Genomic DNA, 23,365 nt, shown 5'->3' on the forward strand with positions numbered 1-23,365 from the left:
TATCCCGTTATACAAGGCAATGGTCAGGCAACACCTAGAGTACTTTGTACAGGTCTGGAGGCCTCATTTTAGGAAGGATGTAGAGTAGCTAGAACGAGTACAAAGATTGGCAACAAGATTGGTGAGGGGGGAACAAGTGGGTGTGCTTACCAAGAAAGGCTTTTAAGTTCTGCAAATTGCAATGCCTGGAGAGTAGGCAACTGCGAGGTGATCTGATTGGGGTGTATAACACCTTGAATAGGTTGAGCAAGCTGAATGCTGATGGGATTGTTCCTCTTGCTCAGACTAAAAACCTGAGGAGGGACAGTTTTAAATTGAGGAAAGATAGTTGCAGAATAGATGGGTGGAAATTTGCCTTTAGCCAGTTGGCAGTTGATTGGTGGAACAGGCTGCCATCTTTTGTTGTGGAAACTAATAGCCTAAATAAATTTAAGGCTGAGATGGACAGGCATTTTGAAAGAATTGATGGGTGAAATGGGAATGTTTTTTTTTTTTTGGCTGATGCTGCCTAAGCTTGCTTTCTTGCATTATATGCCTCTACTAATGCTAATGCTAATGTTTTAGAAAATTATTAATTTCCTCTAAATTGTGCCGAAATTATTAGAATTTGTAAGTGATTGGCAACATGTGACCAAGGCAAAATGAGCAGTTTGTCACATGAATATCTGAAACCATCTTGAACTTTTAGAATTATTTTAAAACGGTGAAATTAAAATTCTAAGAAACTGTTATTCAATATGTGTTGTAATGAACAAATTTCAAAAAATAGCTTAAACTTTTTAAAAGAATAATCTAAGTTTTTTTTTATTTTATGGTATATAATTATGATACATAATACTATTTTACAAGAAATACAACATTACAAGATCTTTCACTTTACAAACTGTTATTATAGTAACGGGGGTCGTGGGGAGATGGAGGATTGCTGAAACTGTTCCTACTTCCAGGGCCGGAATATTCACCTGCAGCAGAATCTGCTTCTGCCATTTGCCTCCATCGCATCCAGATATCCAATGTAGATGAATTTGGAGAGGAAGGACCACTACTGGATACAAAAGATGGTGGGCCACTCCAAGCCATGCCTGTTAGAAATTAAAGAAGTTAGTTAATACCTGTAGTGTGCTACATTTTGGGTGCATTTGGTTTTTTCCCCTTAAATTAAGAAATAGTAAGAAAAAAGTAATTAAGTTAATTTTTATTTATCTGTGATTAATAAGATTGAAAAGTAAATATAGTTATCTCCTTATCAATTAATTACTAAGATTATAATTTTATAGAACACTTAAAACACTATAGTTTTAGTTTCCCTAAACTTAACTGTTCAGCATAATTACAACTGTATATTTATTGCTCTCTTTCTATATATATATATAAATAATGTGTGGTTTGTAAAACAGATAAAGTGTGTGAAAATAGAAATGAAAAGTACACACAGTGCCTGAACAAAGAGAAGTTTAAGGGATAGTTGAAAGTAGAAGTGAAGTAGTGGTTAAACAGGTGATTCAGATTACACTTTTGCAAATTTGTATTTGTTTTAATTTACATTATTAACTTTATTTTTACACTGCATAGGGACTACCTTGTCTACTAGTATTATGATAAAGGCCACATATTTGCTTCCCCCTTTTTCTAATACTACAGACAATTTGGAAATGCAGTGCCTGCTACATGGTCAGTAGTAGTCCCCTGATGGCATTCGTGACTATATATCATATTTTCATCTACTATATTGAGATTTTGCCATCCCCTGATTCGACCTCTTGCTAAAATTGCACTCCCATATCTGAATATGGTGTTATTTATTAATTTATTATTATTATTTTTTGCTTCCTCAGTCCCAGTTCATTTTTGTACTAGGTTTTTCAAATTCTTTCCCCTGTTTAACCACTACTTCACTTCCACTTTCAACTAACCATTAATCTTCTTTTAGTTCAGGCAACGTGCGCACTTTTCGTTTCCATTTTTTTTTTTTTTTTTACGAATACCCCACCAAACATGAGAGGTATTAGAACCCATAGTCCTTAGTACCGTGCTTGGGTTGGAGGTTGAGAAGACGAAGGAAGGAAGATATTTGTTGACATTAGACTTGAACTTCTGTAGACTGTAATTTTCAGGAAATACGTACGAAGGAAGTTTGTTCCAGAAAACGGCATTTGAATGAATAAACAAGGAAGATGAAAAGTTGGTTCTGTGAGTTAGAAGTTGGACAGTAAATGGATGTTGGCTGGTGGTGGCAGGTGTTTGGACTATTTTGAAAGAGAGGGTGAGAATTATAGAAACCAATTCAGAAGAACAGTGCCCATGGAAGTATCTGTAGAAAAGGCAAGCAGCAGAAACAGTACGTCTGAGATAGCGAGTGGAGAGACTCTGTTAGAGAGGAGTCATTAATGAACCGAAGTGCCCTCTTCTGAATGGAATCTAGAAGCCTGAGAGAGGTTTTGGGGGAACCGCCCAAGATTTGGGAACAGTATTCCATGGTAGGGTGAATTTGCGATTTGTACAGAGTGAACAGCTGTTTGGAAGAAAAGTAATGTAGAAAGCGAAAGAGAAAACCAAGTTTTTTAGATGCAGAGGAAGTAACATTTGTAATGTGCTTGTGCCAAGAGAGATTAGAAGTCACGATAATCCTCAAAAGAGATATATAATTTTGCCTAGAAATTGGAGTGTCACCAAAGATAAGCATAGGAGAGAAGAATCCTTTTTGCAAGATATAAGACAAGACTGAGTTTTAGAAATGGAAAGTGGAATGCAACATGCTATCATTGGCAAAACTATGGATAGGATTTCCAGTCAATGGAAGAAGATCATTAATATACAAGAAGAAAAGAGTGGGGGAAAGAACTGAACCTTGGGGGGACACCAGCATTAGTGGAAAAGTTGGAAGACAGCCATCTACCATCAACCTCGGAGAGCGGTCAGAGAGAAAACTGGATAACCAATTACAAAATACAGTTGGCAAACCATAAGATGGAAGTTTGTTTAGGAGACCTTTATGCCAAACACAATCGAAAGCCTTTGAGATGTCAAGAGCAACTGCTTGTGTTTCCCCGAACTTTTCCATTCAATTTGTCCATAAATGGATAACATAATCCAGAACATCACCAGTGGATTGACATTGATGGAATCCATACTGGTGATTATTGATCAGACGGAAAGTTTCTAGGTAGTTTAAGAGTTGGCAGTTAATTGATTTCTCCATTACTTTAGAAAGTGTAGAAGTCATTACAATTTGCGACGATAATTTGATGGGATGAATTTGTCGCCCTTTTTAGGAACTGGCTGGATATGAGCAAATTTCCAAGCAGAAGGAAAAACACCTTTAGAATAAGAAAGTGAAAAAAGGCAAAGAACAGGAGTAAGTTCAGGAGCACAGGTTTTGAGAACAGGGAGAGAAATACCATCAGGACCTGGAGCTTTCTTAGCATCAAGATTCATCAAAATCCTTCTGACATCCTTTTGATGGAAGACCACAGGAGGCATTGAATGGAGTATATTGGGAATGGTGGGAGGTATTTTACCAAGATTATTGATACAGGAGTTGGAGAAAAATGGGATGCTAGCAGGCCAGCTTTATCCTTGGCTGAAGTGGCAACAGAACCATCTGGTTTTGAGAGAGGTGGGAGCAGAGATAGGTAAAAGTTGTGGCCAATAGCCGAGAATGCTCGGCTACCATTAGGACAAGAAGCAAGTTTGCTACTCTTAGCTTTGGTGTAGACAGAAAATGAATCTGAAGATTTGGAAACAAGCTAATTACGATATGCAACATTCTTCTCTTTAACAGCCTTAGCACATTTATTGGAAAACCAAGGTTTAGATAAAGAATGAGATTTTAAAGTGGAATGTGGAATAAAGGATTCCATTCCTACAAGAATAATTTCACTGACATGATCTGAGCAAACATTGACATTAGAAGTTTTGAAATAGTAATCCAACCAAGGAAAAGCAGAAAAGAAATCTTGCAGGTCATCCCATTTTGCATTCTTGTAATGCCAAACAACACGTGGTTGGGAACAGACATGAGATAAAGGCTCCATTGGAGAAGAGACAATCACCAAGTTGTGATCTGAGGTGTGTAAAGGACCACTCACTTCGACCATATACTTAGAAGGGTCGTTTGTGAGAAAGAGATCAAGCGTCCATAATTGATGCTGCCAACTCTGATCAATTATATCTTTATAAAAATAAATGGAATAAATTACCAATAAAATAAATAAGTAAAATTGGCTGTAAAGTTTAGAATAAAATTACAAATAAAATAAAATAAATAAATAAAATCGACTGCTAAGTATAGATTAAAATTAAAATCGTTAAACCCATACTGCTATAAAACTGAAGCTTTCGGCAGCATATGCTGCCGCCTTACTCAACATAAGTAGTGCTGCATCAACAATTCATTATAAAGCACTAAGCCTTCCCAGCAGACACAGGATATACTATGGTACTTGTGCATTCTCCGTTTCCCCTATGTTAGCACCGGAAGTGGCACGGGGCTGTACGACCTTAAAACGTTCATTCTTATCCAGGATAACGGTCTCAAATATTACATTAATCCTACAAACCTTATCCCTATTCAAGCTAAGATCACCCAAGGAACAAATCCTTAGGCTCTCCAGCCACTTCTGGTTCCAGAAACCCTCTACCTTATCTGTAATTACAGCTCCTTCGGTTGTTATACCATGCCCAGTTTCCTAGGCATGTTCCACCACAGCCGACCCCGAGAAATTTGCCAATCTAAGTGCCCTACAATGCTCTCCCAGTCTATCGCGTAATCTGCACTTAGTCTCACCAGCGTAACATCCCCCACAATACGGGAACTGAATTTTATAGACAACCCCACTATTGTCAACTCCCACAACAGTTTTTAACCGCCGTCATCACCGTGCACAGCTTCTGACCCGGAAGCTGCACACAACCTAATTAGTACAACCGTAAAGTACGACCATGTCGCAGCCAATAGCCCGCATTTTACGGTTGTGCCAATTACATTGTGTGCAGCTTCCGACCTAGAAGCTGCACACTGTCTTTCCTTAGGGTGGTAGAAAATGAAAAAGATCTGGGAGTGATTGTGCAGTCAGAGCAGGTCATGGGGTTTGTCAACGATATACAGGAATTTTGCTAGCAGGGAAAAGGAGGTGATTATGCCTCTGTATAAGGCAATGGTCAGGCCACGCCTTGAGTACTGCGTACAGGTCTGAAGGCCTCATTTTAGGAAGTATGTAGAATTGCTTGCGTGTGTACAGAGTCGGGCAAAACACTGGTGAAGGGAACAAAGGGGTCCTCTTCCCAAGAAAGGCTTAAGTTCTGTAAATTGCAGCAGTTGGAGACTAGCACCGGTAAGGTGAATTCTGATGGGATTCTTCTTCTACTTTCTCAGATTACGAACCTGAGGTCATAAATTGAAATTGAGGAAAGAAAGTTGTACAATAGACATACAGAAATTTGCCTTTAGCAAGCAGTTAATTGCTGGAACAAACTTCCATTTGTCATTGTGGAAGTTGATAGCTTAAATAAATTCAAGGAGGAACTGGACAAGCAAGCTTATACAGCATCAGCCAAAAAAAAAAAAAAAAAACCCTTCCCATTTCACACATCTGATCACTCCAAATGTTTGTCTATTTAAGCCTTAAATTTATTTAAGCTATCAACTTCCACAACAGATGGAAGTCTGTTCCAGCAATCAACTACCCACTAGCTAAAGACGAACTTCCGCACATCAGTTCTACAACTGTGTTTCCTCAATTTGAATATATGCCCCCTAAGGTTCTTAAGGGGCTTAGAGGGGAACAGGTATCCTGTGTGTTATCAGACACTCAGCCTAAAACACTGATGGATCCAATATCTCTCTATTACAGAAGATTTAGGAGAAGTCCGGTTGGCCTGCCTCCCTAAAATCCACTCATGCACACCTTCTCGATGGTAAGCCCTGTTACGACACTTAGGTGGCAACGAACGTGTAGAGTGGTTCTCTTCAAGACGCCTGGTCAGCGTGAAGAGGAAAAGACCAAACCCTCCAGCAATGAGAGCACAACAATACAAATGGCCCTCAGTCCCCAGCAGCTTTCACTCTCCCTCTTACGGCAGCGAGAGGATCAGAGTGGAGGCAGAGAGTGCTAAGAATCTCTGGGTACGACTAGGCTGCCATGCACGGAAATTGAACTTGGCCTGTTATAACGTACGATCACTTATCGGTGAAGACAGGATATTAGAGCTGGAAAAGGAATTAGAAAATGTGAATTGGAATATCATCGGTTTGGCTGAAACAAGAAGAAGAAATGAATCACTTATAAGTTTATCAAGTGGAAATCTGCTGTACACCAATGGAAACAGTGAAAGGAGTGAAGGTGGAGTTGGGTTTCTGGTCCATAAAGATTTTAAAAACAACATTTTGGAATTCAAAAGTACATCACCAAGGGTGTCAAGACTAATACTCAAGATTTCTAAGAGGTACAAGCTAAAGATTTAATGATTTATGCACCAACATCGAGCCACGATGATGAAGAGGTTGAAGAAATGTACACTGAAATTGAGAGTCTTCTAGATGAGCAGAAAACCCACTACACTATTATTATGGGGGACTTCAATGCTAAGGTTGGAAAAAGGCAAAACAGCGCAGAAAGAGGAACTATAGGAAATTTTGGAATTGGCGAAAGAAACAAAAGAGGTGAAAGACTTGTGGAATTTGCAGAATCTCAAGGAATGTCAGTAATGAACACTTTTTTCAAGAAAAGGGTGAACAGAAAGTGGACATGCAAGAGTCCAAATGGATTAACAACTAATGAAATCGACTTCATCCTCACTAACAGAAGATATATTGTGAATGATGTTACCGTCCTGAATAAGGTAAACGTTGGAAGTGATCACAGAATGGTAAGATGTACTCTTGATTTAGATGTAGGAAAGGAAAAAACTGACTCGAGTAAATAATACAAAGGTCTTTGAAATAACAGAGGAGGAGAAAAAGCAGTATGTACTGGAACTTAAGAACAAGTTTGAGCTTCTGCAGACTGCTCAGGACCAAGATATCGACGAGGAATATTACAACTTTCTGAAAGTGATAAAGCCCAAGAAACCTATAGGGAAACAGAAATCCAAAGAAGAAAAAATTAGTCAAGAAACACATGTCATGATGAACCAAAGACGACAAATGAAGAGCAAGAAAAACACTGACAGGGAGAAAATTGAGTATACTGAGTTATGCAAAGCCATTAGAAAGAGACTGAGAGAGGACATAAGAAGATTTAACACAAGAAAAGTAGAACAAGCATTAAGGGAAAACAAAGGATTTAAATCAGCAGCCATGAGCAGTAATACAGAAAGACAAATGATACTGAAACTGAAGAATAGCGATGGTGTACTCATAAACAGCAGAGAAGGCATAATTCAAATAGCAGAAGACTACTATAGAGAATTATACAAGGAGCGAGGGAATGATACCAGCAGTGGGGAAGATGGATTGCAAAGTAGCAACACATACGACATACCCGATATTCTTCCTGATGTGGTAGAACATGCATTGAAGAAAATGAAGAATCGGAAAGCCCTGGGGGAAGATGAAGTTACTGTAGAGTTGTTAAAATTGGGAGGAAGAGACATAACACAAAAACTGGCAAGGCTCTTCACAAAGTGCATTAGAAAAGGTGTGATGCCTATGCAGTGGAATAATGCAATCATAGTTTTGCTGCATAAGAAAGGAGATAAATCAGAAATTGGAAATTATAGACCAATTAGCTTGTTATCCCATATCTACAAGTTGTTCACAAGGGTCATTACTAACAGATTAGAAAGAATACTTGATGAGAATCAACCGAAAGAGCAAGCTGGCTTTAGGACAGGATTCTCAACTATGGATCACCTTCACGTAATATCACAGCTAATGGAGAAAGCAAATGAATATAAAACACCATTATGCCTGGCATTTGTGGATTATGAAAAGGCATTTGACTCCATACAGCATAAGGCAATGTTTCGGGCACTGGAAAGACAAGGCATAGATACTCCATATATTATGATTTTGAAGAAAATATATGAGAGTGCTACATCCTTTATTAGACTAGACAAAGACAGTAGCAAATTTAAAATCGAGAAAGGAGTTCGACAAGGGGACACAATATCTCCGAAGCTGTTTACTGCTGCCCTTGAGGAAGCTTTCAGAAGATTAGACTGGTCGCAGAAAGGAGTCAATGTGAACGGAGAGTACCTAAACCATTTACGATTTGCAGATGACATTGTGGTCATAAGCCACGATCCCAAAGAATTAGAGGAAAATCTTAATCAGTTATGCACAGTTAGTAAGGATTTCGGACTAAAGATGAATATGGCTAAAACAAAAGTAATGATGAACAAGTATGCCACGGAAAGGGAAATAATGATTGAAGGAGCAGTAATTGAAAAGGTGGAGTCATATACTTATCTGGGACAAGTTATTAGCTGTAATAATGATAAATGGCTGGAAGTCAAGAGAAGAATAAATTTTGGATGGATAGCATTCAGGAAATATAGTCACATACTGAACAGCAATATCCCAGTTTGTCTGAAACGTAAAATAATGAATCAATGTATACTCCCCACCATGACTTATGGAAGTGAAACTTGGGCACTCACCAAAAGAATGGAAGAGAAGCTAAGAACTACACAGCGAAGAATGGAACGAATTATATTGGAAATCAGACTGTTAGATAAGAAGAGAAACACATGGATTAGGCAGCAAACTCAAGTAAAGGACATTCTTATCAAAACTAAAGAACTAAAATGGTCTTGGGCAGGACACATAGCTCGAAGACATGATGACAGATGGACTAAGAAAATAACAGAATGGTACCCAAGAGTAGCTAGAAGAAATCCTGGAAGACAAAGGCGGAGATGGATAGATGAAATTCATGAGTTTTTGAGTAGTAAATGGATGGCCAGTGCTCAAAACAGAAGGAACTGGAAAGTTGCTGGAGAGGCCTTCATCCTGCAGTGGATTGAAAATGGCTGACGATGATGATGAAGGTTCTTAATCTGAGCAAATGGAAATATCGTGTCAGCATTGAGCATGTTCAAACCATTCAAGGCCTTATACACCTCAATCAAATCACCTCACAGGTGCCTAGTCTCCAAATGCTGCAATTATATCTGACTGCATAATTATCCCCAGGTCTTTTTCATTCTCCACCTCCCTGACTGTAGTACCACGCAGTTGGTACATTTCTCTTGGGTTACTGCTACCCATATGGAGTACTTTGCATTTGTCAATATTAAACTTCAGTTGGCACTTCTCAGCTATCTGACTAAAGTTTCTAGCTCCTGTTGCAGTAGCACAGTGCCATTACTGTCATTAACAACCTTGCCAACCTTTGTATCATCTGCAAACTTGGACATTGAGCCTGATATGTCTTCATCACTTTCATTTATAAATATACAAAACAACAATGGGCCCAGCACCAAATTCTGCAGAACTCCACTAATAACATTAGTCCACATATAGTGTCCATTTATTACCACTCTCTGCCATCTCCCACTCAACCATCCCTTCATCCATTGCATTAACTTGCTTTAATGCCATACTGCTCCAATTTGTACAGCAGTCTTCCATGTGCAATAGTATCAATAGCTTTACTGAAATCCAAGTATATGATATCAAAATTATTGTTTGCATCCAGTTCCTTTGTGACCACATCGTAGTATCCAATCAAATTGGTCAGACAAGATTTTCCCTTAAGAAATCCATGCTGTGTCTGAACTATTACTGCAGTCTTGTCTAGGTGATCGTGTATCACCTCTTTAACCTGTGACTCCATTATTTTCCCCAGAACAGAAGTTAAACAGGTCTATAATTATTTGTGTCACCCCTTGAACTCCCTTTATGAACTAGGGATACATTTGCTCATCTCCAGTCCATGGGAACCTCCCCTGACTCTAAGGATGCTCTCATAATTATGGTTCAGGGTTTGCTTACTTCATTATAACTGGAGAGATTCCATCTCCTCCATGTGCCTTTTTTATGTTTAAATTCAAAAATTTCTTATTCACTTTGCTCTCAGTTATTAAAAAATCACTTAGCTCCAAGTTAGAGTTTGATAAACTTCTGGCATTCCCCTCCTGGAATAACTCCTAATGTGTGAATGTAGATGCAAAATACTCATTCAGTTTATCAGCTACTTGAGCAGGATCATCAATAGTCAAAACATCTATATTAAGTGGACCAATCTGGTTCATCCTCTTCTTTCTAAAGTTTACATAAGTAAAGAACTGCTGTTTTTCTTTGCGTCCTTTGCCAAAGATTTCTCGTAATCTGCCTTCACCTGCCTAACCTCCTTTTGACTTAATTACCAATTAGCTTATATCTGCCATAGACTTCTGTGTCGCCTGATAATTTAGATGCATCCCATGCATTTTTCTGTTCTGCCATGAGTGTCATCAAGTCATGTGACATCAATGTAGGCCTGAACCTTGAACAGTATTACTTAGTTGGTATGAAAAGCCTAGTAGCCTCCAAGATTAAGCTCCTGAAGGCTTCCCATTTAGAATTCACAGTTGGTAACATCATTAGGTGATCCCACTGAAAAGAATTTAAAAACTGTCTGAGACCACTGTAGTCACCTTTATGAAAACAAAAACCCTTCCCTTTACTCTTGATGGTAGTTACATCTTTAAGTAAATCCCACATCAGTACACTGTGATCACTGCCACCTAGTGGTTCAGTTATCTGTAAATTCTTAATGCTTGAATAATCACTGCTGATAATCAGATCAAGGGTATTACTCCCTCTGGTTGCCTCTCGAACATGTTGCTGTAGAAAACAATTCTCCAATAAATCCATATAAGTCTTGCTAGCGTGTGAGTGACCAAGAGTAGGAGACCGGCAGAATTGCTTAACAAGTACAGGTCACTGTTGAAAAAAAGCCGTGAAATAGGGTTGAATTTGAAAGTGTCTGCAATTCTGCCCAGACACGATAGGAGGGAGTATATGATGAGAGCCTTGTCGTTCAATTCGGCCCTGGAAAGATTGTGCAAAGCTCAAGGGGTAGAATTTCTTTCAGCCTGGACTGTACTTGTTAACAGGAGAGATTGCTTCTACAGGGATGGGATACACTTAAATAGAAAGGGTGCAAGAATATTTGCTGATGCTATCGGGGCAGTGTTAGGTGGGTCGGAAAACTGCTAGCTTGGGGGGAGACAAAGACGAATAGATTAACAGTAGCTACTGGCAGAGGTGAAAGAGATTCTGGCACTGCTTCTATTGGAATGAGCAGAAGCCTGAAAAACAAGATGCAGGATATTTCAGAGATTGCCAGGAGTCATTGCGGTACAAGTAAACACGTGGGTTGTGTTAGGGTAGCTAAGAATAGAAATAGGTGCATGTATACTTGCGTGTACACCAATGCTAGGAGTTTAGTAAATAAATTTGATGAATTTGAGGTATTGCTCAAAACATCAAAGGCAGATATTGTTGGGATATCAGAGACGTGGTGTCACACAGATATAAGGAATGCAGAACTGGAATTTGGGGAGTACAACGTCTACAGAAAGGATAGACTGGATAGGAAGGGAGGAGGAGTTATGCTATTAGTTAACTTCAACACTTTGATGTTGAAGATAAACACAAGAAGGGCACCTGGGGTGGATGGGATCTATCCAGTGGACATTGCTGGACAGTGCAGTATCGAGTTAGTTTGGTGTGACATAAGCATTGGGAGATCAAAATTGAGAGTAGGAGTGTGCTATAGGCCTAATGACTCTGATGAGTGTAATAAGATACTGAACAGGGAAATAGAGTGGGCCAGAAAATCAGAGAGTCTTATAATGGGAGATTTCAATTTCCCAGATATTGACTGGAATTTGGGGGCTGGTCACTCACACACTAGCAAGGCTTTTGTGGATTTATTGGATGATTGTTTTCTACATCAGCATGTTCAGGAGGCAACTAGAGGGAAGAATACTCTTGATTTGATTATCAGCAGTGATTCTTCATGAATTAAGAATCTGCAGATAAATGAACCACTAGGTGGCAGTGGTCACAGTGTTCTGAAGTGGGATTTACTCAAAGAGGTAACTACCATTAGGGGTAAAGGGAAGGGTTATTATCTTTCGTAAAGGCGACTACGATGGACTGAGACAGTATTTAAATTCTATACAGTGGGACCAACTGATGATGTTACCAACAGCAAATGCAAAATGGGAAGCATTCAAAGAACTTATCTTGGAAGCTACTAGGCTATACATACCAACTAAGAAATATTGTTCAAGGTTTAGGCCTAAATGGATGTCAGATGAACTGATGAGGCATATGGCAGAGAAGAAACATGCATGGAATACATACAAATTAACATGTGACACAGAAGTATGATAGATACAAGTTGATCTGTAACCAAGTTACAAAGGAGGTTAGGCAGGCGAAGGCAGATTACGAGAAATCTTTGGCAACGGATGCAAAAAAAAACAGCAAAGAGTTCTTTACTTATGTAAACTCTAGAAGGAAAGGGATGAATCAGATTGGTCCACTTGATATTGATGGGTCAAGTGTTGATGATCCTGCTCAGGTGGCTAACAAACTAAATGAATATTTTGCATTGACATTCACACATTAGCATTAGCATTAGTAGAGGCATTTGATGCAAGAAAGCAAGCTTATGCAGCATCAGCCAAAAAAAAAAAAAAAACCACTTCCACTTCACCCCTCTGTTCGTTCAAAATACCTGTCCAGCTGAGCCTTAAACTTATTTAGGCTATCAACCTCCACCACAAGGGATGGAAGTCTGTTCCACCAACCAACCACCCGCTGGCTAAAGACAAATTTCCGCACGTCTATCCTACATCTGTCTTTCCTCAATTTGAATTTATGCCCTCTCAGGTGATTATTCTGAGCTAGAGGAAGAATCCCATCAGCATTGAGCATGCTTAAACCATTCAAGGCTTTATACACCTCTATCAGATTACCTCGCTGGTGCCTAGTCTCCAGACACTGTAATTTGCAAAACTTAAGCCTTTCTTCGTAAGAGCACCCCTTTGTTCCCTTCACTAATCTTGTTGCCCTTCTCTGTACTCGTTCCAACAGCTCTACATCCTTCTTGAAATGAGGCCTCCAGACCTGTATACAGTACTCTAGGTGTTGCCTGACCATCGCCTTATACAATGGAATAATCACCTCCTTATCCCTGCTGGAAAAATTCCTGTATATCATTGACAATACTCCTTGAGCTACTCTTGCAGCCCGTCTGCACTGCTCAGAGAACTTCATATCTGCCTGCACAACCACCCCCAAGTCCCTTTCATTCTCTACCACTGTCAGTGTTGTACCACAGAGTTGATACGTTGCTCTGGGGTTGCTGTTTCCCATGTGTAGTACTTTACATTTGTCAATGTTAAACTTCATTTGCCACCTCTCAGCCCATCTGCTCAACCTTTCCAGATCCTGTTGCAGCAGCATAGTGTCAGTAGTGTCCTTGACAACCCTGCCAACCTTTGTATCGTCTGCAAACTTGGACATTAATCCCGATATACCATCATCAATATCATTTATAAATACAGAAAACAATAATGGACCCAACACTGAGCCCTGAGGGACTCCACTAATAACATCAGTCCACGATGAGCAGTGTCCATTGATTACCACTCTCTGTCTTCTCCCCCTCAACCACCCCTTTATCCATAGCAGCAATTTGCCTACAATGTCACACTGCTCCAATTTGTGTAGCAGTCTTCCATGTGCAACAGTATCAAAAGCCTTTCTAAGATCCAAGTATATAATATCAAAGTTATTCCCTGCATCCAGTTCTTTTGTGACTGCATCATAGTATCCAATCAAGTTGGTCAGGCAAGACTTCCCCTTAACAAAACCATGCTGTGTCTGAGCTATAACTGAAGTCTTGTCTAAATGATCCTGCAGTGCGTCTTTAACCAGTGCCTCCATTAATTTTCCTGGAACAGAAGTTAAGCTCACAGGTCTATAATTACTTGTGTCAGCCTTTGATCCTCCTTTGTGAATTGGGGTCACATTTGCACATTTCCAGTCTATGGGTACCTCCCCTGAGTCCAAGGAAGCTCTCATAATTATGGCTAAGGGTTTGCTTACTTCCTTTGCTGCCTCCTTTAATATAACTGGATAGATCCCATCCACCCCGGGTGCCTTTCTTGTGTTTATCTTCAACAGTTTCTCCTCCACTTTACTCCCAGTTATTTCAAGATTCTGTAACTTACTGCTAGAGTTGAATACACCTCTGGCATTCCCCTCGCTGAATAACTCCTCATGTGTGAATGTCGATGCAAAATATTCATTTAGTTTGTTAGCCACCTGAGCAGGATCATCAACACTTGACCCATCAATATCAAGTGGACCAATCTGATTCATCCCTTTCCTTCTAGAGTTTACATAAGTAAAGAACTCTTTGCTGTTTTTCTTTGCATCCCTTGACAAGGATTTCTCGTAATCTGCCTTCGCCTGCCTAACCTCCTTTGTAACTTGGTTGCATATCAACTTGTATCTATCATAGGCTTCTGTGTCATGTGTTAATTTGTAAGTATCCCATGCATTTTTCTTCTCTGCCATATGCCTCATTAGTTCATCTGACATCCATTTTGGCCTAAACCTTGAACAATATTTCTTAGTTGGTATGTAAAGCCTAGTAGCTTCCAAGATAAGTTCTTTGAATGCTTCCCATTTTGAATTTGCTGTTGGTAACATCATCAGTTGGTCCCACTGTATAGAATTTAAATACTGTCTCAGTCCATCGTAGTCGCCTTTACGGAAGCAATAACCCTTCCCTTTACCCCTAATGGTAGTTACCTCTTTGAGTAAATCCCACTTCAGCACACTGTGATCACTGCCACCTAGTGGTTCATTTATCTGCAGATTCTTAATGCATGAAGAATCACTGCTGATAATCAAATCAAGAGTATTACTCCCTCTAGTTGTCTCCCGAACATGCTGATGTAGAAAACAATCATCCAATAAATCCACAAAAGCCCTGCTAGTGTGTGAGTATCCAGCCCCCAAATTCCAGTCAATATCTGGGAAATTAAAATCTCCCATTATAAGACACTCTGATTTACTGGCCCACTCTATTTCCCTGTACAGTTCCTTATTATACTCATCAGAGTCATTAGGCCTATAGCACACTCCTACTCTCAATTTTGATCTCCCAATGTTTATGTCACACCAAACTGACTCCACACTGCACTGTCCAGCGATATCGACTGGCTTCACTTCCTTGGTTTTTATGTGTTTCTTAACTAATAGCATAACACCTCCCCCCCTTCCTATCCTGTCTATCCTTTCTGTAGACGTTGTACTCCCCAAATTGCAGTTCCGCATCCCTTATATCTGTGTGACACCACGTCTCTGATATCCCAACAATATCTGCCTTCGATGTTTTGAGCAATACCTCAAATTCATCAAATTTATTTACTAAACTCCTAGCATTGGTGTACACGCAAGTATACCTGCACCTGTTTCTATTCTTAGCTACCCTAACACAACCCATGTGTTTACTTGTACCACAATGGCTCCCAGCAGTCTCTGAAATACCATGCATCTTGTTTTTCAGGCTTCTGCTCATTCTAATAGAAGCAGTGCAAGAATCTCTTTCACCTCTGCCAGTGGCTACTGTCAATCTATTGGTCTTTGTCTCCCCCCAAGCTAGCAGTTTTCCGACCCACCTAACACTGCCTCGATAGCATCAGCAAATATTCTTGCACCCTTTCTATTTAAGTGTATCCCATCCCTGTAGAAGCAATCTCTCCTGTTAACAAGTACAGTCCAGGCTGAAAAAAATTCTACCCCTTGAGCCTTGCACAATCTTTCCAGGGCCGAATTGATCGACAAGGCTCTCATCATATACTCCCTCCTATCGTGTCTGGGCAGAATTGCAGACACTTTCAAATTCAACCCTAATTCTCGGCTTTTGTTCAACAGTGACCTGTACTTGTTAAGTAATTCTGCCGGTCTCCTACTCTTAATATTATTAGTGCCAACGTGTACAACTATATCACCTTTTGTGCCCTTAAAAGATGATATTCGCTCTACAACGTCATCAACCTTTGCCCCTGGCAGACATACCCTGGTCCTGTTCCACCTATCTTTTTTACAAAGCATGTTCCCCGTTTCCCTGACAATAGAGTCACCAACAACTACTAGTTCCTTCGGGACCAGCGCATTCTGCCTTGGGGGTTGTCTCTGTGTCACGCTATGCCCAAGTGCAAGCTCTGGCGTTGATGTGGGCAGCCGAGAGCTTGATGGGCCCCTCAATTTAGTTTCTTCGAGGGCATCCACCCTGTCCTTCAAGCTCTCATATAGGCCCAAAAGAATGCCGAGTTGTTGCCTGATATCGATACACTCCTTGCATCGCGCACACACAAAGACATCCCCCTTGGCAGTATCATGTCCCGTACCCGATTGCTCTGCAAACATCAAGCAAACAGTGCATTTTATAAGGCTGTGAGTCAGAGGACAACTGCCCCCCTCAGTTCTGCTCTGAGCCACAGCACTTCCATTAGCTTGAGCCACATGAGGAGTTATTTAGCGAGGGGAAAGCCAGAGGTGTATTCAACTCTAGCAGTAAGCTAGAGAATCTTGTAATAACTGAGAGTAAAGTGGAGGAGAAATTGTTGAAGATAAACACAAGAAAGGCACCCGGGGTGGATGGGATCTATCCAGTTATATTAAAGGAGGTAGCAAAGGAAGTAAGCAAACCCTTAGCCATAATTATGAGAGCTTCCTTGGATTCAGGGGAGGTACCCACAGACTGGAGATGGGCAAATGACCCCAATTCACAAGGGAGGATCAAAGGCTGACACAAGTAATTATAGACCTGTGAGTTTAACTTCTGTTCCAGGAAAATTAATGGAGGCACTAGTTAAAGAAGCACTGCAGGATCATTTAGACAAGACTTCAGCTATAGCTCGGACACAGCATGGTTTTGTTAAGGGGAAGTCTTGCCTGACCAATTTGATTGGATACTATGATGCAGTCACAAAGGAACTGGATGCAGGGAATAACTTTGATATTATATACTTGGATCTTAGAAAGGCTTTTGATAACATGGAAGACTGCTGCACAAATTGGAGCAGGGTGGCATTGGAGGAAAATTGCTGCTGTGGATAAAGGGGTGGCTGAGGGGGAGAAGACAGAGAGTGGTAATCAATGGACACTGCTCGTCGTGGACTAATGTTATTAGTGGAGTCCCTCAGGGCTCAGTGTTGGGTCCATTATTGTTTTCTGTATTCATAAATGATATTGATGAGGGTATATCAAGCTTAATGTCAAAGTTTGCAGACGATACAAAGGTAGGCAGGGTTGTCAAGGACACTACTGACACTATGCTGCTGCAACAGGATCTGGAAAGGTTGAGCAGATGGGCTGAGAGGTGGCAAATGAAGTTTAACATTGACAAATGTAAAGTACTACACATGGGAAACAGCAACCCCAGAGCAACGTATCAACTCTGTGGTACTACACTGACAGTGGTAGAGAATGAAAGGGACCTGGGGGTGGTTGTGCAGGCAGATATGAAGAAGTTCTCTGAGCAGTGCAGACGGGCTGCAAGAGTAGCTCATGGTGTATTGTCAATGATATATAGGAATTTTTCTAGCAGGGATAAGGAGGTGATTATTCCCTTGTATAAGGCAATGGTCAGGCCACACATAGAGTACTGTATACAGGTCTGGAGGCCTCATTTCAAGAAGGATGTAGAGCTGCTGGAACGAGTACAGAGAAGGGCAACAAGATTAGTGAATGGAACAAAGGGGTGCTCTTACGAAGAAAGGCTTAAGTTTTGCAAATTACAGTGTCTGGAGACTAGGCACCAGCGAGGTGATCTGATAGAGCTGTATAAAGCCTTGAATGGTTTGAGCATGCTCAATGCTGATGGGATTCTTCCTCTTGCTCAGAATAATCACCTGAGAGGGCATAAATTCAAATTGAGGAAAGACAGATGTAGGATAGACGTGTGGACATTTGCCTTTAGCCAGCGGGTGGTTGGTTGGTGGAACAGACTTCCATCCCTTGTCGTGGAAGTTGGTAGCCTAAATAAGTTTAAGGCTCAGCTGGACAGGTATTTTGAACAAACAGAGGGGTGAAGTGGAAGTGGTTTTTTTTTTTTTTTTTTGGCTGATGCTGCATAAGCTTGCTTTCTTGCATCAAATGCCAAATGCCTCTACTAATGCTAATGCTAATGCTAACCCACAAGTTCCAGTCAATATCTGAAAAGTTAAAATCGCTCATTGCAAGACATTCCGATTTAGTAGCTCATTCTATTTCTCTGCACAACTGTTCATTGTACTCATCAGAGTCATTAGGTCTATAACATACTTCTACTCTCATTTTCCCTTTCCTAGTATTTATATCACACAAAATAGACTGAATATTGCCCTGTTCATCCGTGTCAACTGGATGCACTTCCTTAGATTTTATGTGTTTCTTAACTACCACCATAACCCCTTATCCCTTCCTACCCTGTCTGTACACATTGTATAGAAAGGACAGACTCCCCAAATTCCAATTCTGCACTGCTTATATCTGTGTGACACCATGACTCTGATATCCAAACAATATCTGCCTTTGATGTCATGATCAGCACTTCAAATTCATCAATTTTATTTACAATACTTCTAGCATTAGTGTACATGCAAGTATACATGCACTTGTTCTTACTCTTAGTTAACCTAACACAGCTCATGTATTTACTTGTTCCACGATGACTCCCAGCATGTCTTGAAGGCCCCAGCAACTTGCTCTCTAGGCTGCTGCTCATTAGAATAGAAGCAGTGCAAGGATCACTTTTGCCTCTGCTTGCGACTACCATTAATCTTTTAGTCTGTGAATCTCCCCAATCTAGCATTTTTCTGAGCCACCTAACACTGCCTCGATAGCATCAGCAATCATTACTATTACCAATACCGTCAGGACGTGGCACTTTCTTGGCATCAAGTGTGTTTAAAATTGTTGGCAGCCTTTTGATGGAAGACCACAGGAGGCATTGAATGGGGTGTAGTGGAAATGGTAGGAGGTAATTTACCAAGATCATAAATACACGAATTAAAAGAAAAGTATGATGGTAGCAGTGCAGCTTTACCTTTGGCTGAAGTGACAATCAAACGACCCAATTTGAAAGAGGTGGGAATACAGATGGTCAAAAGTTTCGACCAATAGCTTTGGCAAGAGACAAGAATGCTCAACTACCATTTGGACAAGAAGCAAGTTTTCTACTATCAGCCTCTCTGAAATCTAGTTTGGACTGATTAACAAGAACTTTACAATTTTTTTGAGCTTTGGTGTGGGGAGAAAATGAACCTGGAGATGCAAGCCAATTGCAATAAGCATTATTCTTATCTCGAGCAACCTTGGCACATATATTGTAAAACCACGGTTTAGATCAGTGATTTCCAAACTGGGAGGTGCGGACTAGTGCAAATGGAGGCGCGAAAAGTTTAACGGAAATGTAATTTTCATAACATAACATTTTTTTGGAAAATTAAATGCGCTAGGCATAATCCTTATGGATTTTGATAATTAACTATATAATATCGGTGTAAATATACCATAGTTAACCCATAGATTTGAGCTACGATTGTACCGTAGAAGGCATCGTTTTAAATGTATCTCATAACGTGGTTGCCTTCACAACAAGATAGCTACTATTGAATTACTTCAAATAAATAACGCTTCTCTTGTAGAGAAGACTACTGTTATTTATTTTCAGTGGTACCACCACCCAGACGATCGTTTCGAAGCTTTTTGGCTTCGTCATCAGTGGGCAGGCAGGTACCCAGGTAATACAACAAGCCATCTCAGTTGCGAAGTTATAGCCACATTATGAGAGATGCCAGAAGGGTGTGGTGGTAATGTATACATTACCACCACAATTTGAAGTAATTCAATAGTAGCTATCTTGTTGTGAAGGCAACCACATTATGAGATACATTTAAAACGATGCCTTCTACGCTACAATCGTAGCTCAAATCTATGGGTTAACTATGGTGTATTTACACCGATATTGTATAGATAACATAACATATAAATAATAAAATAAATATGTAAATATAAATAAACTTTTATAACATAACATTAAATTTTATAACCTATTTTTAAAGCATTTACCACCACCTATCTCACTCTAACTTCGATATAAACATTTATTTGAAAAAAAAATATATATATTTTGCTGAAATGAATTGATGAATTATGATTGGTATGATGTAATGTAATATATATAATTTAATGCATACTATGTATGACATATATAGGTAGATTGCATAGTATAGCATTAGCTGCATGGTTGAAAATATGGTTTCAGCAGTGTGCTATTGTGTTTTTTATTGTTTTTGGCGTGATTACTTACTGGTAATAATCATTAGTAATTTAGAAGTTTTATTTTTTAAGAATATAAATTTAATCCTAATAATTTTAGACGAATGGATAAATTTTTGACTGGTTACAAGAGAAAATCCACTAATAATGAAGATATTGATGCTGATACAAGTAAAGGTAGTGGGAATACAAGCAACAGGGAACAAGGAGGTAGAACTCCCAAGACAAGAAAATACAATTCATCCTATTTATCATTAGGATTCACAAGTGTTATTATAGATGGCTTGGAAAAACCAATGTGTTTGTTTTGTACGAAAGTTTTGGCTGCAGATAGTATGAGACCAGGCAAATTAAAACGGCACCTTAAAACTATGCATTCTGAATAAGTTGGTAAGCCCATAGAATTTTTTCAAAGAAAATTAGATGAGTTTAATAAACAAAAGCAAACGCTCAAAAAAAAGTTTCTGTTCCATCAAATGCATTGCTAGCGTCGTACCAAGTTTCTTACAGAATTGCAAAATGCAAAAAACCACACACAATAGGAGAAACTCTAGTTTTGCCAGCAGCTATTGATGTGGTTAAAATAATGTTGGGCGAAACAGTTGCGACAAATACCGCTTGCTGATAATACAGTTGGCAGAAGAATCGATGATATATCTGAAGAACTTTGCGATCAGTTAGTTTCTCGACTGCGTACTTCGAAATTCGCCATACAAGTAGATGAGGCAACTGGTGTAGCAAAAGATGCTCATTTAATTGCATATGTCCGATATGTTGCAGAAACTAATATAATGGAAGATATATTATTTTGCAACGCCATTCCTGGAAAGGCCACATCCAATGAAATTTTTAATATAATTGACACTTTTTTTGATGAGAAGTGGAATAACTGCATTGGACTCTGTACTGACGGAGCACAGTCAATGTCAGGACACAAGGCAGGTCTTTGAACATTACACAATTACACAATAAATACAGATGAGTTCTTATTTTTTTATTTTTAAAAATTTGTTTTCACTTTCTTATGAAATTGTGGTTTTTTTTTTTTTCCCTCCCTTTTTGATAATAATCTTTCTCTACTGTTTGATGAAAAAAATTTATATTTACAAGCATTAGATATACAATTTTTCAATTTTCACAAACTTCCAGATGGTTTGTAATGTCCAGAAATTCACTCACGATAAATAAATTCAAATTTCACTCTTAGAGAAAAAAATTTAAAAGTACTATTACTTACTGCTGGAAGGGGAAACAATGGGTAAAGCAGTTGGCTGAGACCCTGAAAAATGTCCAGAAGTAAATGATGAAGCACCAGATGAAGGAATCTTAGCCAAAGCTGAAAGTGGCAGTCGAAAAGAAACACTTGTCATTCTCTCTAAAAATCCATCTAACTGACGCAAAGAAAGGGCATTGTGAAGGGTTTCCAATGGACGGATGGCTGGAACACTTAAGTATCCTTCTAAGAAAAGAATTAAAACACATTAGGATTTAAGAAGGAATAATTACCTAAAACATAATTACAGCTCGAGAATTATTCGAAGATGTAGCAGTACTTTTCAAAATTAAAATTAGAAAATACATGTAAATAATGTGCAATTTTTTGCTTGCACTTATTCACACAAGTTTCACTTATTTTTATTTATTTTTTTTTCCCCCTTCACATTTATTATAATATGAAATTCATGATTTCTGGCCATAGTTATCTAATAATGAGAAACATCATAGATCAAACTATAAACATCACAATTAATATTTCAACAAAATCAAATGTACAATAATCATGAATTCATATACAGTAATACCCCGAAGTTACGCGATAGGTGGGTCCGACGAAAATCGCGTAAGTCGAATTCGCGTAAGTCGGGGTACAACTTTGCATATAAATACATATAAATTTTGCTTAATTGGGACCAAGGACTAACAAAAACACTAGTTTAGAAGAAAAATATTAATAAAATTGCAGTTCTTTATACATATTAATACAAAATATGTATTAAAAAACAAATGACTTACGTTAAAAAATTATTTCGATGTCGATGGCTTCATAAAATCTAACAAATTCGTCTGACGACACAGCCCGTTCTTTTTTTCACGCAGAATTTCTTCGTAGCAAGCTAATAATTTTTTTATTCCTTGCTTTGTAGCTATAACGCGTTCTTCGTTGGAGTCTATGTTTTCTAAAATTTTTAAGCTCTTTACAATTGAGCCCTTTTCAATTTTCAACCTGTCAAGTTTGCAATTGTCATGTGCCTTTCTCCGTTGCTTCGTTTAGGCCTGTAGCACGTGCAATATCACATGGTCTTTCATTTCGCTCAAAGCGTTTCACAATTTTATAATTTTTCTCTATCGACAGAGGCGGACTGGCCATAAGCCTTACCGGGGCAACCCTGGTGGGCCAGTGTGATTTTGGCCACAAACCATAGTATGAGGCCACTATAAATTTTCCCGGGTAAGAATTTTTGATCCAGTCCGCCTCTGTTTATCGATAATTGCTTTTCTTTTTCTCTCTGAATCTGCAGTGTCTTCACCAGGACGCTTCCTTTTCACACCTTTTAAGTATTTTACTCATTTTTAGGGAATAAAGCACAATTACAAAACGAGGAGGCACGCTTGATATGCATAAACAAAGCTGCGCGCCTGTAGCAACTGAATAAACAACACCATAAAGGCAGAGATACACTATTAACACCTCACATTTCTAGGGGTTACTACCATAAAACAATAAAAATCCAGTTGCGTTTCTGCTAGTGAAATCTGTTATAAACTGGTAGTAAACTCGATCTAATTGCATTTGCGATTATACCGATAGCTGGAATTGTGTTGGTTTTTACGTTATTATGGTGAAATGTGTTTCCCCTTCACTGATATAAAAAACATAAAAGCAGCAAAGTTGAATTTTGTTCATCTTTCGCTCTCATTCTCCGCCGTCGCACCGTATATCGATAACATATGAAAAACGACCTTGAAGATAGTGGGCGGCAGCGTTGCCAAACGAAAAAATCAAGAACCGCGTAACTCCGAGTTCGCGTAAGTCGGGGTAGCATAAGTCGGGGTATTACTGTAATCATAAATGTGGGAGAA

General features: G+C 39.2%; 1 protein-coding gene across 1 annotated transcript in view; it reads right to left on the bottom strand.

Moving 5' to 3' along the window:
- Positions 1–824: 824 nt before the first annotated feature.
- The window catches only part of l(1)G0196 (inositol hexakisphosphate and diphosphoinositol-pentakisphosphate kinase), an 832,616-nt gene continuing 810,075 nt past the window's right edge, over positions 825–23,365 (bottom strand). Inside the window, exons 31-32 of the mRNA XM_090381508.1 lie at positions 21,522–21,743; positions 825–1,082 (exon numbers count right to left, since the gene is read on the bottom strand). Coding sequence (XP_090237634.1) covers positions 877–1,082; positions 21,522–21,743 — 428 coding nt within the window. The 3' untranslated portion in view covers positions 825–876. The remainder of the gene's footprint in view (positions 1,083–21,521; positions 21,744–23,365) is intronic.

This window comes from Mastigoproctus giganteus, chromosome 9 (genome assembly GCF_048544385.1).
Source record: "Mastigoproctus giganteus isolate SK-2022 chromosome 9, ASM4854438v1, whole genome shotgun sequence".
Lineage (NCBI taxonomy): Eukaryota > Metazoa > Arthropoda > Arachnida > Uropygi > Thelyphonidae > Mastigoproctus > Mastigoproctus giganteus.